Below are 17,168 nucleotides of genomic sequence, written 5' to 3' on the forward strand. Positions count from 1 at the left end.
AGATCACGTTCTCGTGACGCCTGCGGCAAAAAGGACGTCCAAGTCCGCCTGTGTTCCACGTCCGCCAAGGTCTGTGAGTGGTGGCGCTGGTTTAGCAACCCAGGGTTCTACTAGGACAGATAAATACCCAAGAAAGTAGATTAAAATCCCTCAATAATTATAGAGGGACCTTAAAGTGGATGGGGAAACAGCGCCGCGGTAGCTTAATTGGTAGAGCATCGCACGCGAAATGCGAAAGCTGTGGGTTCGCTTCCCACCTTTTTTCATCCACTTTATTTTCCATTAATTTATCGTTTCTTTGTTTCATTTATTATGCACAAGTAATTTCTCCTATGTTGTCCTTGGTGTCATTGTTTCTTTGGCTTCTCATGATATACTAAAGTGAAGGCACACAGTTTGTGGGTGCAACAGTCAGGCATGTTGGTGCAAGTCAAAAATACTTTTGCTTTATTAAACCACACAGTACGGAAACTAACGTCTCTGTCTACAACATACAAGTGCAATAGCAACAAAAGAAAGTTGGGATGTGTGATCGTGGGTACACAAAACTGTAAAAAAAAGAAACAAAAAGAAGGTTAAACAGAACGGTCTTTTTCAACAGATTAGGCATAGCCATAACATCATTTCAAAATACATTTCACATATGTGAGCATGTCACCAATCAACTAAATTCTGCAAGGTCCTATTAATCACTTCCAAGTGCCACAGAAGCTGTTGCACTGTGGAACAAGGTTCTTCACCGGTGAACTTCATGATGTGCACCATTCCAGTTGCCCTCATGTTCCAACTGCTAGCCTGGCAATATAGCCCTTTGTTGTTTGTAGACACCGATTCTTGCAGTCGCAACATGAGGATCCGTACTACTGCACTCAAAAAAAAAAAAAAGACTAACGCCTCAGTTCTGTCTATGTTTGCTCTCTCGACTTTTTTTGTTTCCATCATTTGTTGCAAATGCTGAGGCACTCTTCATCATGCAAAGAGAACAAATTTGGTGCTACCAGTTGATGCTAGTTGCACTGAGTAACTAGGTCCTGGATATGTTGGAAAGAGCATAAATGTTCTGCTGGAACTGCATGATGCTCATTTTGCATCACAATGAAACAGCTTGGTCATTTCAGTGACAAGCACATGAAGTCATATAAAGAAGGAAAAAAAAGCTTTACAAGCAAACAAGCACAGACACGGTTCGAAGTCTTCGACGATTCCTTCAAGCCAATTTTCTGCATCTGAAGGTGCCAGTCTCCCTAGGTGCACAAACTTGCAGGCTACGAGACAGCGGCTCCATGCTTCGTTCGGGGTAAAAATAAATGCCTTTCAAAAATCCTCTTGCAGCTCTTCAGCCTTTTGGATAACACCTACTTATGATGTGCTGTGTGAGGAGTTGGAAAGAACATCATTTTATGCACCTTGGAGTCTCTACACATCTCTTGAAAGACAGACTTTGGTTTCTTATTTTTCCACCTGTCTGTTTTGCGAGAAAAATAAGGGCGCACATGGCCGCGAAGACTGCCGAAAGGAAGGGATCTTGCCACATGCACCGGTGGGCTGGGAAGTTTTACGAAACGGCAAGCGACAAAAAAAAATCGCCTATGTTCAGCAAGCACTGTCGTTCAGGTGCAAATTTCTAGTGGCTACCGTTTGGTGCTGTTTGGGGGAGAGGGATGAGCATGGGTTCACGCAGAAGGCTCCCAGCAGCAATAGCACGACTGAGGTGCGCAAAATGCTGGAAGGAAGCTGCTGGGTGGCTGTTGATGGTCCCCATGGTTGCCAGACTGCGGTCAAGTGTCTTAGCTGGACGGACGTGCCTCAGAGTCTGCGGTAGGTGCACAGGTGCCGCTTGCAACTCGGGCAGTGGTGGTCCACGTCCTGACACTCGGGGATGCAGCAAGGGATCAGGCAGCACCCCAACCAGCAGCTGCACATGCACCGAGATAAACAACAACACCCAAGTCAGTTTCAACATTACGCAAAATCAAATGGTTCTATCCTACTAGAGCAAAAAAAAACTTTTTTCTTTAATGCAGGGATAGCATAAAAGACATCGACAATGTGCTTTTATTACGTCCCTGCATTTTCTTGTGTACTAATAGGCTAAATGAAATACCGACGTGCCCAAACATGCGTTCTCTAAAACTACTCATTTAGTATTGCGAGGCATTGGGCTGCAATATCTTGAACATTTTAGCATAGCATTGCCGTTCTAAACTCGCCTATCGATAATTTGGACATATTGGCAAAATACGAGAATGCTTGCGTACTTAGATTTAGGTACATGTTAAGGTATCCCATGGTGTGAAAATTAATCCGGAGTCTGCCACTATGTCATGCCTCATAATCCGATTGTGGTTTTGGCATGCACAGTACCATAATTCAATTAAAGTTTCACAATATTGCCATGACGCGATGTGCCATGTGAGGCAATGACATTGCTAACCTTCTCGGAGGTTATGAACAATGGCACACAATGCCACCTTGAGCAAACACATCTTGCTGTGTGTTCAGTGCACTACGCAGACAAACAGCAGTGGTGAATGCAAGGTAATGTAACTAAACTCACTGCTAATTATCGTTAATGAAAGCGAACAGCACAGAAATCTGCGCTTACATCGACTGCCACATAGCGTCAGATCCACGTGATGTTTTCTTTTATTTCGTTCTCCCCTAGGATCTAACTCTCTTTTTTTTCTCCTTTGAGCTCAAACATCCACTGCCCATATTTAGTTGTTATAACCAATAATGCGGCATAGGAACATTGTAGTAAGTTCATTTTACCATAGAACAAAGAGAAGTTCATGGTGCTGTGGCTGCTCACTGTTAATCCGATAAATTGTAAAAACCGGTATTGTAATCAGTGGGTTTGACTGTGCTGTGTTTGTGCAGCGTTAATAATTACATGGAGAAAAGTAACGTAAAAGTAATTGATTGATTGCTTTTTAGCAAATGCTCAATTACTTTGCTGGGGCAGCAATTAGTAACTGTAATTGTACTTTTGAAAGAAGCGTAATGGGAAACTTTTTGTTTATAACGTATACCAGTCTCGTGCTGCTTAGGGACACCAAACATCGCTGGTCAAGCGAGCGTTATCTCAACGAACCAGCACTCACCCAAAGAGGACACAGGCGCCCGACAGCAGCCAGGTGAGCAGGCCTGGACGTGTTGAAGTGGCCGTCAGCACGTGTGCCCCGCAGTTGGGGCACGTCAGCTGCACGGGGTAGGGCCCCCATTCGGCCACATTGACCACCACGGTGGGCACGGCCGTGCCCTGCGGCAGCCATGTTGCATAGGGCGCGGGGCCACCAGGAGCACCGCCAGGGGGAGCCGATGCTGCAAATCCTGGTGGCGGGGGCTGCGTACCTGTCGGAGGGAAGCCAGGGCCTGCGCACGGAGAGCACAATGTGAAATTTAAAGCCAGCTTTCCAGCGCTGCAACACAGTACCAGCACAATACTCTGCAAAACATTTTGTTTTTTTGCTTTCACAACACTTTCTTCCACAAGTTGTTTTAGTGTAAACAACTGATGATTTCATTGTGCATAAACATCAATGAAACATTGAGTGCCCCTATCTTGCTCTGAACCGAACTAGGACAATTTAAATTTTCAGACATTTATTTCATGATGTTTAATTTGAAACATCACGATCCTATGGTCAATTGTTTTCTTTACTACTATAGTAATTCACTTAGCACAAATCTGAGAGCAAACTTTCCAGTTTATTCTAGAGCTTGCTATTTGACCGTATTTGTGCCAGTGTTTCACATTCATATACTTGCAGGATATGAGCTTATGGCCATTGGTATGGCATGCACTATTGTTTCTTTTTCCACCAATAAAAATGCTTAATTTTGAGATTTTACATATTGTTGCAGGAAGAAAGCAGGCCCACGAGTGTAAAATAAGGTATATTTACAAGTGGTATTTAAGGCGTTAGGGCAACTGCCAGACTTTGTCTTCCTCTAGTCCATGTCACCTTCTTTCCCTTCACCATACATCCCCCTCCCGTCGAGGTTAGCTCCATCCCGGTGCAACTTATAGAGCCTAACTTAATGGAGGTACATAGGGCTTGAGCCTGGCGACATGAACAGCATCGCTGGTGACGTCTGGAGGCACTGAAGGCTGACCGACTGGGGTGATTCATATGTCACCTCGGACAGTTGACGTAAGATATCGTATGGACCAGAATAGCAGAAAAGTAGTTTCTGACAAGCCGACGCGACGTGAAGACTTCCAGAGAAGGACAAGGGAACCAGGTGAAAAATGGTGGTCTCAGTGCCAAAGGCTGTAGCATCGCTTTTGAGAAGCTTGCGAGACTGTAAGGCGATGACGGGCGACATCTCAGGCCTGGGCGGCTAAGGCAATAGCATTGTGAGCGTAACCAGTGCAGGGTGATTATACTGCGGAAGGTAGCAACGTGTTGAAGGGCAAGGTGGGGTCGCGGCCATACAAAAGGTAAAATGGTGAAAATCCGGCAGTGTCGTGACGGGGCGAGTTGTATGCAAAAGTGATGTATGGTAAAGCGACATCCCAGTCGCGGTGATCGTTGGCAACATACATAGCCAGCATTTCAGTTAGCGTGCGGTTGACTTGCTCAGTGAGGCCGTTCGTTTGAGGGTGGTATGCGGTAGCAAGCTGGTGTTCTGTACAACAGGAGCAAAGCAGATCATTGACGACCTTCGATAGAAAGTAGAGGCCGCGATCCTTGAGTAACTGGCGAGGGGTGCTGTGGTGCAGGATGACGTCGTATAGTAGGAAGTCAGTGACATCTGTAGCACAGTTGGTTGGCAGCGCTCATGCGATGGCATATCTCGTGGCATAATCGGTTGCTACGGCAATCCATTTGTTTCCTTTGTTGGAAATTGGAAAGGGGCCAAGGAGGTCGAGACCCATACGGAAGAAGGGCTCTGTAGGGATATCATTTGGTTGAAGCAAACCAGCGGGAGGCATAGCAGGTGTCTTCCGGCGCTGACACAGGTCGCAAGAAGCGACGTAACAGCCCAATAACGGCCCTTCACCGTAACAATATTTTTGTACACCTGAACAGCCTTTCAAACTGCCCTCTAGAAGACAGATGTTAAAATAATTTTCATGTCAAAACCAAATATATTTTTCTGAAATGTTTTTTTTACTCATTAGGGCCTTGACTCTGGAAGTCTTGGTGCCTCTAGGCAGCACATGTAAGCCTATTGTCCAGATGTCTACTCCTAAGTTTGACGTATTATGCAACACCTGCAACGGTTGAAAGGATGTTCCACATCCGCCGCCACTGCGATGAGGATGTTGCCTTTTCATTGGACTGTGGCTCTGAGAGTGATGATGACACAAACCAGCCCAGAACATTGGCGGCCACAGCCCGGCACGCCCAACTGGAGTGCTTGCAGTCAAATTTTTGTAGTGGGATACCTATTCAATGAAAAATCTAGATTTTTTGGAGACAGTGCCTATTAGACGGCGATACATATTTTGTATATAATAATTTTTGTTACATTTTTTTCTTAGTAGATACAAGCGTGGCGTTCACAAACATTGTTCAATTTCATCCCGCAATCTTGATTCTCGCAATTTATACCTCTTTTTTTTACATACATCTCGTCAATAAAACTTTTATGAGTGAAAACTGCATTCATTCTGCTTTTTGTTTCTGTATTTCATAAAATATTGAGCTAGTAGCTTGTTCAGAAAAAAACCTGGCGTAACCTACAAAAAACACCTATTTTCCCCATTGTAGGGAAAGAGTTAAGCTTGTTAAGAGCATGTAAAATGCGATCCTAAACGTTTTGGACTTATGTAAAAAATTACAGTTAGGAGTGGGCTGAGATTAATGACGTAAATCATCCTTCTCATGGCATTCTTAGAAACTGTGACAATATTTCCAATGCATTCGCTGAACATTTTTCCTTAGTTTTCTTGAATACAGTCAGTGCGTGCTCCAAGCTCTGGCCACTGGCAGTATAGTTTTAGTGACTACTTCAACATTTCATGTTTTTCATAACACGATATTGCGACGGCTGTAAGTAACCTGAAACCAAAGCATTCTCATGCTTACGACCGAACACCAAGCTTTGTTATCAAAAGGTTGTTCTGGTTTCGTTCCTCTCCTTATGTTTATCTTTAATCTTTCTTTGTGTATGAAAGCCTTCCTGTCTTGTTCAAGAATGCAATAGTTGTGCCAGTACACAAAAGTGGGAGCATGAGCAATATCAAAATTGCTGCCCCGTGTCTGTCTTGTCTGCATTTGCAAAAGTGTTTGAAATAGCTATGTTTAGACATCTATCATTTTTCTTTAAGCATAAGATTAGTACCGTATTTACATGATTGTAAGTCGACCTATATTTTAAAATTTGAAAATCTGAAGTGGGGGGTCGACTTACAGTCAAAACCAAAACATTGCATTGGCAAAACAGCAAGACCAACAAGATATCAGGGGAGCTAAAACGTAGTTAAAATTTTATGTTTGCTCTATGGCACTACCTGTAACTTTTCGCTATCCCGCGCGTTTGTTCGCTTTTTGGAAGGGTTTCTCAACATTTTTTAGAGTTTTATAGTGCACACAACACTCATGGGGGGGCGTCGATAGGTGATGGAAGAACGGGCACTGCTCACATGTTTCTCTTTACCTGTAGCTTTTAGTTTGATACGTTTCACTTGACTGCCGGCTACATGCTACTTCCATGCTTCCTCGGTCGTCATGAGTGCTCCAGGCCCACTAAACATTCGGCGATCGTTCACAGCAGCGTTCAAGAGGGCTGCCATCCTTTACACCGAAGAAACAAATCACTGCGCAGCGGGCCTCAAGTTTGATGTTTCTGAACGGGTGGTTCGAGAGTGGCGACTGCAGCGAAGCAAAATTTTCACCTGTGACGGCAAGCGAACAATTTCCTACAGGCCGAAGTCGGGTCGCTTTCCGGAGCTGTAGGCCAAGCTTGCGGCATATGTTGCTGAAATGCGTGATCGGTCCCTGCCAGTGATGTGCGACATGGTCATGAAACAAGCCCGGATGTTCGCCTTTTAAAACCTGCTCCGCCATGAATACGAGTGGCTGGCAGCAGAAGACCGCGAACTTACGCCAACCGGACCTGTCAAAAGAGCCTCCCTGACGGGTGCGTGTGGTTGGGTGCATTCGGCGTGGGCGTTCCACAATATGTCATGGTGCAGTCGTTTGCTATTTCGCTGTATGACGATGTGCCGTGGGACCTTAGCAGCAATGACGATGGTAGCACTAGTGAGGATGATGGCACAAGTGCAGATGAGTAGTTCAGTGACCTTGCCAGCTACTGATAAATTTTCATTATGGAATGCGCCCTCAGGTATGCTCCTTTTTTTTTCTCTGTCACACATGACATAGAGGGGTCGACTTACTTACGTTTGAGTCGACTTACAGTCGTGTAAATACGGTATATGCCAACATGGTTTTGTCCATCGTAGGTCTGTGGAAACAAACCTTGTTTCTTTTCTTGATACTGCGGGAGCCACTGTTGCTAACCGGAGACAGTTAAACATAGCATATTTTGACCTGTCAAAAGCACTTGATATTTTTTCTCATGACCATCTCATCCATAAATTCTTGAGTTACGGCATTAGTTCCAGCCTGTGCATGCTGATTAAGGACTACCTGTTCAATAATATTAATTATGTTCATGGCGGCGCTAAGTGCTCTTTGCCTTATGAATGAACTTTCTGTGTTCCACAAAGGTCTATCTCAGGCCCATTATTTTTCAATATGCTTAATAAGCTTGAAGAATGTTTGCGTCATTTGCATCTCCTTGTGTACAATGACAATATTAAACTTTATTGTGAAATACAATCAGCGCAGGATGGTGAATTATTAGAGGAAGATTTGAATTCTGTCACGGAGTAGGGCGCTTCCAACTTTTTGTATTAATCCAAGCAAGACACTTGTTGTTTTCTTTAGCTGCAAAACGTCCATTTTACTGTGTGAATATTCACTTGATAACAATCCTTTGAAAAGAGCGAGTTGTACGTGCGACTTAGGAATATTGGTCAACTCCCGAATAACTTTCGAAGAACATGTTTCAAGCATTGTTAATGCATCCTACAGAAATTTAGGTGTCACATCAAGAATGATGTGACACACATCACATCAAGTTTACAAATGTCAATCAACTGCACTGTTTTCGTATATTCTTTGTCCACTCGAAGTTAAAGTTTAGTTCTGTTGTATGGAACTGTATTAACCCTTTGAGGGTCAATGACGTAAATATATGGCGCCGCGAACAAGTCCAAAATGGTCGATGCTGTATATTTATGGCACCATCCGTACATTTAAAACACGCGCCAATTTTCTAAGTTTTTCTTTTCTGGCATGTGCTGCCACTATGTGGGAATAGAGGGAATTTTTTTCTCGCACCTCCCTTTCTCGGTTTTCGTTGCATGGTTTGTTTTAGAGCTATAGTTTGCTCTGGCGCGTCTATATACTACCGCTCATGCATTGGTGTGCATGGGTGGGCAGCGGTTTGGGTTTTGTTTCGCGGGCAGTTTCGGCTTCTCGTGCAGGCAAAACTGGTGGCTATCTCTTACTAATCGCTCAAAGGGCGACCGCCTGTTTCTCGCTCGTTTAGTACTCATGGGGGTGTGCATGGGAAGGATGCCGCTGTGCATGCGTTTCCTTTTCCTTTTTTTTGGAAACTGGCGAAAACTAATTGCCTCTGGTTGGCGATAAGATGAAGTTTACTGGAAGTTTGTCACAAGTTCTGCATTTTTGACGGGCACACAACCAGTTTTCTTGAGTGCGCTCACCTACGCAGTTCGGTTAGGCTATGGACGTAAATATTAGTGTAAGAGCAGGAACATTTGACACTTGCGAAATATTCTCGTGTGCGCATTTTCTAAGCCTTATGTGTATAACAATGCATCAAATGTTTAATTCTTGTAAGTTTATTTCCGTTTTGATTGTTGTTATTCATGAATAAACAGTACATATATATACCAACGCAAAATATATTTTTGTCGCTTTACAATCACTCTAAAAAAATTCAGAAAATTTTTTTTCGAAATATGTACCTCAGAAAAATAGGAATCTACAATAAAAGAAATCGACCCTTGGCAGTTGCATATGGTGAAAAAAATCGACCCATGATCAGGACCAATATGGCAAAAATTGAATGTGTTCGACTGATTTATGGGATGCCGTGTATTTTATGCCAATGAGTGTCTACTGCGCATGCTTAATATTAAACCCCTAGAAATTTTGCAAAGATATTGTGATTACTTACTCTATAAAAACTAATTCACAACCACATCTCATGTCTGTGTTTACCGGCAGTTGTAACATTCTTTGTGCCTCACCAAAACTTGCCTAATCCCAGCATTTTTATGTGAATTCAGCTTGCAGCTCTAACGCTACAGCACATCTTGTAACACAACATGATACCTTGCGTTATGACTGACATTTCCAGCCTTTGCACTTGCTCTTTATCTGATTTTTGTCTTTGACTTAATTCAATTTTTTGTTGCATCTTGTAACACTGTTCTTTCAGGTTTTCTGTTTCTGTTCTTTGCGTAACATAGGTGCACCAAAACTAAGGCATAGAGCTGTTCTTGGGTGCTTTCAGAAATAAATGAAATGAAACAGTGTAGCGGCTTGCAGGAATTAATCAGTATGCATGTATATATGCATGACACTTCTGTGAAGCTTTCTTTTTCTTAATTTTTGCACTCCAAATTGTGGGTGTGGGCCTTACATGACTAAATACGGTATAATGCAGACAGAGCGAATTACTGAGTATACCAAAATGAACCTAAAAATATTTCTCGCCAATATCTACATGTAGCAAATATAAACTTATAATGAGTATCAGATATAATGGAGGTATTTTTGTGCTGTATGAGGCATTGTTACAACAAGATTTGACTGAACACCAGCTTCGGCAACCAGATAAGTAGGAGTGCGAGACTGTGCGCTCAAGTTATTACTTGCTAAAGCTGCACAATTGCTCACGCTTCATTCGTACACAATTATACACGAGTGTACATTGTTTATGAGAAATAAAAAATCAAGCTGATGTACATGAAACAAAATGACCCGTGATCTAAACACATGATTATCTTCCATCGAGGCACCAGCAGTGTGCAGTGATTACTCACTGGGTTGGAAGCCCTGCATGGAGGCCTGGTAAGATGGCGGTGGCTCAGCATAGCCAGGGGGCAGCACCTTGGTCGGCTCTGCTGCCATGTCCTGCGTTGCACCCACAGCAAGGTCACAAGGGCTCAAGACTACCTCGCACAACTACAGGCGTCCTGCTGCATAATGCTCGTAACCTAATTAAACTTGCATTTATCTTTTAGTGTGTGTGCATTATAAATGGGTTTAGAAATTTATGTACTTGTGTCAATATAAGTGCCGGCTGTACCGCTGCTTTTGTTACCAAGGGGCGACAGCATTGTCAAGCTGCCTACCTAATGACCACCTTTATTTTCTCCCCTCTTTGTTCTGTATTTTCAGAGCACAAAATATGACAGTAATTGTTCAATGAATTGAAGTTTAAAGCCATTTGTGTGGTGTCATAGACCTTTTCATCGGGCGAGGAGGAAAGGGCACGTGGCGAGCCTTTCCTCCTCTCTGGCTTGTGCGATCCAGCGTGGCGCTGCTTGAAAGTATTGGTCGCGGGTGATGGGCTGCTCGGAGGAAGCGATCGTCTTCACAATGAGTTGTTCACGCTGCCAGCGGGAGCAGTATAACCTTCCTTACAGCAGTACAATGTGCCCTTACTCTGTGGTGGAACATATTCTGGACCCTTCGGGCTGCAACTTCCCTCTCAGGGTGCTGTTTCATGCTCTGCTAACCTTCGCCAATGATGGTGATCTTGTCAAGCATCTTTGAGCTTGTCCCGTGATGTGCCTAGGCATCCTCTGTTGTCGCTGCTGCAGCTGCCCCGCCTTTCTCTCTCTTCCCCCTTGTGCAGTGCGGCTGAGGTGTCCTCTATTGAGAGACAGTTAGTACAGCGCTGCACTTAGCCCCACCTTTCACTTCCCAACCAAGAATCTCTTGAAAGTATTGCTCTTGCGTGCTGCGGAATGATTTCGAGATGTTTTAGATTGTACTTTGTGAAATTTACGCAATGTCCATTCATATAGGGAAGCCTTTCGGTGCATCCGTAACTACAGTACGCGGAAATATTTCTTGGGGGTGCAAGCAACAGCCACAGTGTGTGTATGTGTTGTGAACTATTTTGCAGATATTGTTTTTCATTCAATGAAGAGAACCGGTGTCTCTGTAGTACCAGCATAAAATGGCAAATCTGCTCACTATCTGATCGCTTGGCATAGTGACTAAAACATAAAACATTAGAGCGCTTGCTCGTGTACGGCCAACCTAAAGCAACCACAAAGCACCTAAGCAGCAGGCGCTATCAAATGTGTGTGATACACTGGCATCATTCTCCTGCATTTAAAGTGTAGCAGGCTTGAAATTACTAGTATATGTCTATGCTAGCCTCCTTCATGAGGCCGATGGCGCTGCTCAACACAGCGATCACTGCAGTTGGTGAACCAGCATGATACATATATAAGCTATGTGCTTTGGCATTGCCTTTTTACCCTGTGAAGCCATAATATATAAGAGGAATTGCATAAAAAGAATGCGATGGCTATTTTTGAGGACAAAATTTCCGTAATATGTGTGAATGCGTAGTAGAGATTGGAACGAACACAACCAAAAAAAAAAAATGTGGTTATCATCTTCTTTCTCGAAAAAGAAAGAAAAAACAGGCTAACGCCACAATAGGACCTCACCTAGTCACGCTGCACTACGTTTATAGATCTATAAACGTTGATGTCATATGCCTGGACCGTGCCTTATACAAAACAAAAATATCTGTAATTCAGCACCTACCACTCCTTAGGACACTAGCGCAGTTCGTAAACGGTCGCTTCGCTGGACAAGTGTTATTCACACCGTAAAGTATGCTGTTATTACTAATCAAAACTATTTTATTCATGGGTGGAAACCACATCCACCAAACCAAGTAGTCATGTAATGTAATCTACAGCTAACAGATTGAGCGCTTCTCAAAGTATAACAGCGCAACTTCTACCGTAGCAGAACGGTACCCATGCCGTTATGATCATCACATGTGTTTCATTGCTCCTAAACCACAAAGGAGAATACTGATATAAGGTCACATAAGTGAATGGAATTTTCAGGAATACAGAATTGATCTCCGAGGATGAGTGTAGGTTCAAACGCACACACACATCATGCTGCCTGCTCTGCGTCCATCAACGCCAGCAGAAAGTACAGCCATACCGACTTAAACCACTTCAGTACGACTCACAGAACTGTTTTCCACATAGAAGACACCAGGTCATACTAAATAGACCGCACAAATGCGTAAACAAACGCAAGAAACTACCACCGAGCGTATACCTGCCATGCAAGACAGAGCGTTCGTCCAAGCCAGCATGCCAACTACCCATAGATGGCACCACTGCGTAGCAATATGGTGGTGCTCATGAAAGAACAGTGTATATGAACATACCTAATGACATTTAATTTTAATGCCACTTGCGTTCACACCTGTTATTAGGCTGCTGAATTCATACTCTGTGGCCACAATATGTGCCATAGAGAAGAACTTGACAATAAGGCTCAATCTCAAATCACTAATAATTCAAACGATAAACAACACAATCAATAGATCATCTGGCCCTTTAAACAATGTGTACTCCAAAACTTTGTGTCATGCACTCAACACCCTACTTCAGAACCTTCTTCTTAGCCGACATTCTATGGTGAAGAAGGGATCTATATGAACTACAAAACAATTTTATTTTTATCATTTTTAACAATGCTTTAACCTGACCAGATGGTATTCAGTCGAACTCTTGACTATAACCTGAGAAAATGACATATGTACAATATGTGCTAACGTGTGATGTTATAGTACTCTAGCTCTCAAATCTAGGCATCCTTCCCTTACTCTCAAACAATGCTAAAAATATTTTTGTGCATGAACGCAGGCACCTGCTTTTGTTCTACAAGACAAACTGTGACTGCCTCTGCTGACTTGGTGGCAAGGTTCTTTAAAAGTGTCATTAACGCATTCTACGAAACAATAGAACGATTTATCACAGTATACTGACAGAAAGAAGTACAGCAGCTTGAACAGCCACAAACGAGACTCCACATCGAGTGAAGGTACGAACAAATTATACTAAGCTGGGCATCAAAGGCACTTGCACCTTATGAGGTCTGTCTTGAAAGGCAACTGATTTATGCAGTATTCCTTGCAAACATAATTTACACTTATCTGGCCCAAAAAGTTTCAATACTAGCAGAGATAATGAAGTCCAAGCTTCCCTCCTGAATTTTGCAGCCAAGAAATAGCGCTGGTACATCAGTATGATGTCACGGATTCCAAAGTGCAGTTACACCTATTTCGGCAGTCTTTTGTGCATTCATTATGCCCATCAGCCTATTTTATGTCCTCTGAAAAATGAAGGCCTCTCCCCATGAATCTCCAATTAACCCCTTCCTTTTTCTGCAGTAGTAGTTATCAAAATGCTGCAGACTGAGGTTTCGACTCCCCTTCAGAGTGCAGCACAATTCTCTTTCACCCACAAACAAGTATAACTAGTTACAAGCTCACACTCACAAATTTGTGACGCTGCAGCCCATTCCCCTCCGCCCCCTTACTTTTTGTGGCTCTGCTTACAGTAGGAGAGGCCTTTGTGGTTTTATCAAAAGCAGAAGGTAATGCCAACTTCATAAATTTCCCTATCCCAGTTTAAGTGAAACAATAAAAACAAGTAGTTCAATTCTAAAGCTTCACGTGCCAAAACCACAACCTGATTACGAAGCACGCCATACAGGAGAACTCCAGATTAATTTTGACCACCTGGGTTTCTTCGATGTGCACCTAAATCTAAGTACACAAGCACTTTTGCACAACACCCCCATCGGAACGGGCCTGACACCGCTGGGAGTGGACCCATGACGTCGAGCTCAGCAGCACAATGCCATACATCCACTGTGCAACCGTGGTGGGCCTGTGACATTACCCACCACAATGGCAGCGTCCATAGCATCCTGGTGCTAAGCCCGGCATTGCGAGTTCTGCAAAAACATTTGCTTACTTAGATTTAGGTGCGCATCAAAGAACCCCCAGGTGGCTGCCATATTTTATCCAATTCTGACGCACACTTTCTTTCAGCAAAGGTTTGTTAAAACCTGACATGCACATTAGAATTGAGTAGGAAATGGAAACTGCAATGGGCAGTATCCAAATCATATGCCCAATCTCAAAGGGCCCGCTTTGCTGTACTGCATGTTCCGAAAGTTTGTCATCATTGGACACCACCTATAGCTGGGGCCCCAAGTCACGCCTTTAAAGGTCTCACAATTTTAAATTCTCTTTCACCAAGTGAGAACAAGTTGCTCCTTCTCTCTCCTGCAATGAAAATCTTGTGAGGGAACTAATAAGGGCATTGGTAATTTATATTCTTTGATGTATTCAAACTAGAGTGGATGTATCAATCGAGAGCACATCAGAATCAAGCAATCTGGATCAATATGGTAATCCTAAGACACCCATTACAATGTCCCTCATAGCCAGTGTGATGCTTTAGAATGTTATACCCGATAATTTCATTTGGTTCTGATGAAATGAAAAATTCAAACATAAGGGAAGTTTAGGCAAGTCAAGAAATAATTTCATTCAATTCGAATTTTTCTGTTGTGCCAAACATTACATGGTAATGTTTATACTGCCACATTCTAAAGCACAACTTTCAACAAGAGCAGTGTTTGCACAACAACATTTCATCAGCTGCAAAAATATTTATACACCTGAATTTTTAGGTGTCACATTTCACGATGTACATTTGCCATCTCGTATGCTACTTTGAATAAACAAGTCAGTTCACTGCTCTTCTGTATCAACACATATGACAGCAATGCAATGAAGCATTTTGCCAGGCTCATCATGTGTGAGAATAAGAAGCATCTAAAAACAGGCATTTCTTAGCCTAGACATTACGTCAATTTTCTTACATATTACATACTTTTATAACCTTTTTAAATACATTTCAGAAATGAGGTAATGATATCTGGCCCTACTTTCACCTGCACATACGTCATTTACCGTGCTACCAAACAATTGTCTCGAAACTGGTTGCAAATACAGCAACAAAGATACTCCGCTTCATATGGGGCATGAAATGCTTAGGAGGCTGCGTAATTAGTGCAATCATACAAGTTTCATTTTGCATGTTTTGCAGCACAGTTGCTCTTTTTATCTCTGATGTAATAACTGCTTCGTATATTACAACTACAACCTGTGGACATAAGTTATGTTGCGTCAAATCACTCATTATATGTGCACCTTCGTGCTTCCAGTATGTGATATTCTGTTTTTGTCACGAGCACAAGCACTGCGCTATGGCTGCAGAAAGACGTCACTCCATCATTTGTTGGTGCAAATCTGCAACGCCCTATGTGTAAATAATCATGGCACATTTTCCAACAAAAAACACGAGACTTAAGAGTTGTACTGAATTACATGTCACATACCTAAACCTTTCTTTCTTACGTGATGCAATATTTTTTGGTTGCATCATCATGAGCAACACTAGTCAGGTTTGTACCATCTACTTCCCCCTTCTGCAGAAGGGGTTTTGTCGTCAATTCAAACCTTTTTCTGCTGCACCATCATCCCCGGTGTGGCAAAACCTGTTCAAATCACTCAGCCTGTCACTTAAGATGATTTTCAGCAAAGACACCAAGGAAGAAAGACGTGGCATGTTGATCTCTTCACAGCAACACTTGTGCACTGTGCTAAAATTCTGGCAAGTGACAGTGGTTTGCGTTTTACCACCGTTCAGTATAGCTTGAATTCCTCACATTGTCCTTAATGAAAAGATTTAAAAAAGAAATCGAAACGAAACGGCGCAAGTCAAGAGTCACAGGTGGAGAGGGCAAGGGAATGACAGCACTGCGAAAGCCGTCGCAACAGCTGGCGTTAAGGCCGTCGGCGAGTGAGCAAGCTATGCAGGCGCTTCGCCTTGCGGCACCTTATTGTTCAACGACGCCCACATAACATGCCTAGATGTGCAAACCGGATGACGCGAAAGTACACGTCTGGCAGTAAAGCCAAGTAAAGGACGCTCGCAGGCGCCGCGCTTGCTGCAGCACAGAGTGCTGTTCACGATGGAACGCCTTGCGCACGGTTGTTAAAGAAACGGTCGTGCCTCGCTCCAAACAAAACCGAACGGATCGGCTGCAGTAGGTTGTGCAGTCAGCCTGCTGCGCCGGGGCGATATATCGCTCGGCGCAAACTTCCCGCACGATGCGTCAGCGCGGCGATTGCCCTCCCGCTAAGCAATCACAGCAGACGCGGCTCCCAATCAACATGTGGCGCTTTCCATGTGCCCGGAGCCGCGAAACTGTTAATCCGCGGCACCCAGCGAGCCCGTCTGTCGCATACTATCGGCGCGAACTACGTTTATTCGCAGTCGAAAGCGAACGCATCATTCCTCGAAGGTCAACCTATCGCCATTCTAGCTATCGCGGAAAACGAGCGAGCGGCGAAACTGTTCAGGGCGATGAGGGCCACGAGTAGCGCGTAGACGTAAACACGCTGGTCACAAACAGTCATGACTCATAGCGGAACACTCTGTGCGCCACACGTAGATCTGACAGCCAGGTCAGTAGCCTGATCGAAGCGGAAACGTAAGTGGGGCACGTCACGCACTACATGTGCGATTCGGCTGAAAGCGACCCTTGTCACCTCCACCTGCTTACAAAACAACAAAAAATACCGGTCAGAGAACGTGCGATTATCCTGCAACCTCATTTGCTACTGGAGATCCGCTCAGCTGTAACCACAACCGAAAACTTCCCCGATCAGGCGTTGTGTGACAAATCCCTTTCACTCGTCGACGGCTGTACAGGAAGTATCTTGTCCTTCATGGACTCAAGTTTCGGAATGACAGAGCGCAAATCTTGATTTTAACAGAGCAACCAATTTGCCTGCGAGAAAGCTCGAAAAGAAACGAAGCAACGCATGGTTAAAATAAAGCTTACCAGGCTAACGTAGTTGAGCTTTCAAGTTATTTTCCGACTTGCCGACACTCAAAAACAAGCGCTTGCTCACCCCACTTGCACACGCACTTGTCTGCTCGTACTCAACGTTGGTTGCCATTCATTGCCCCCCAT

General features: G+C 43.7%; 1 protein-coding gene across 1 annotated transcript; it reads right to left on the reverse strand.

Moving 5' to 3' along the window:
- Positions 1-424: 424 nt before the first annotated feature.
- On the reverse strand, positions 425-17,160 carry LOC126530433 (lipopolysaccharide-induced tumor necrosis factor-alpha factor homolog). The gene is made up of 4 exons (XM_050177709.3): positions 17,037-17,160; positions 10,100-10,190; positions 3,105-3,375; positions 425-1,915 (listed from the first exon to the last, which is right to left on the reverse strand). The coding sequence occupies exons 2-4, from the start codon at positions 10,185-10,187 to the stop codon at positions 1,807-1,809; spliced, it is 468 nt and encodes a 155-aa protein (XP_050033666.1). The 5' UTR covers positions 10,188-10,190; positions 17,037-17,160; the 3' UTR covers positions 425-1,806.
- Between the last annotated feature and the right edge of the window lie 8 nt (positions 17,161-17,168).

This window comes from Dermacentor andersoni, chromosome 4 (assembly GCF_023375885.2).
Source record: "Dermacentor andersoni chromosome 4, qqDerAnde1_hic_scaffold, whole genome shotgun sequence".
In the NCBI taxonomy this organism is placed as follows: Eukaryota; Metazoa; Arthropoda; class Arachnida; order Ixodida; family Ixodidae; genus Dermacentor; species Dermacentor andersoni.

Coding starts and splice junctions, on each gene's coding strand:
- LOC126530433 (XM_050177709.3), bottom strand. CDS start 10,187: ATGGCAGCAGAGCCGACCAAGGTGCTGCCCCCTGGCTATGCTGAGCCA. Junction 3,376..10,099: donor CATGCAGGGCTTCCAACCCA/GTGAGTAATCAC, acceptor CTCCGTGCGCAG/GCCCTGGCTTCCCTCCGACA. Junction 1,916..3,104: donor GGCGCCTGTGTCCTCTTTGG/GTGAGTGCTGGT, acceptor GTGCATGTGCAG/CTGCTGGTTGGGGTGCTGCC.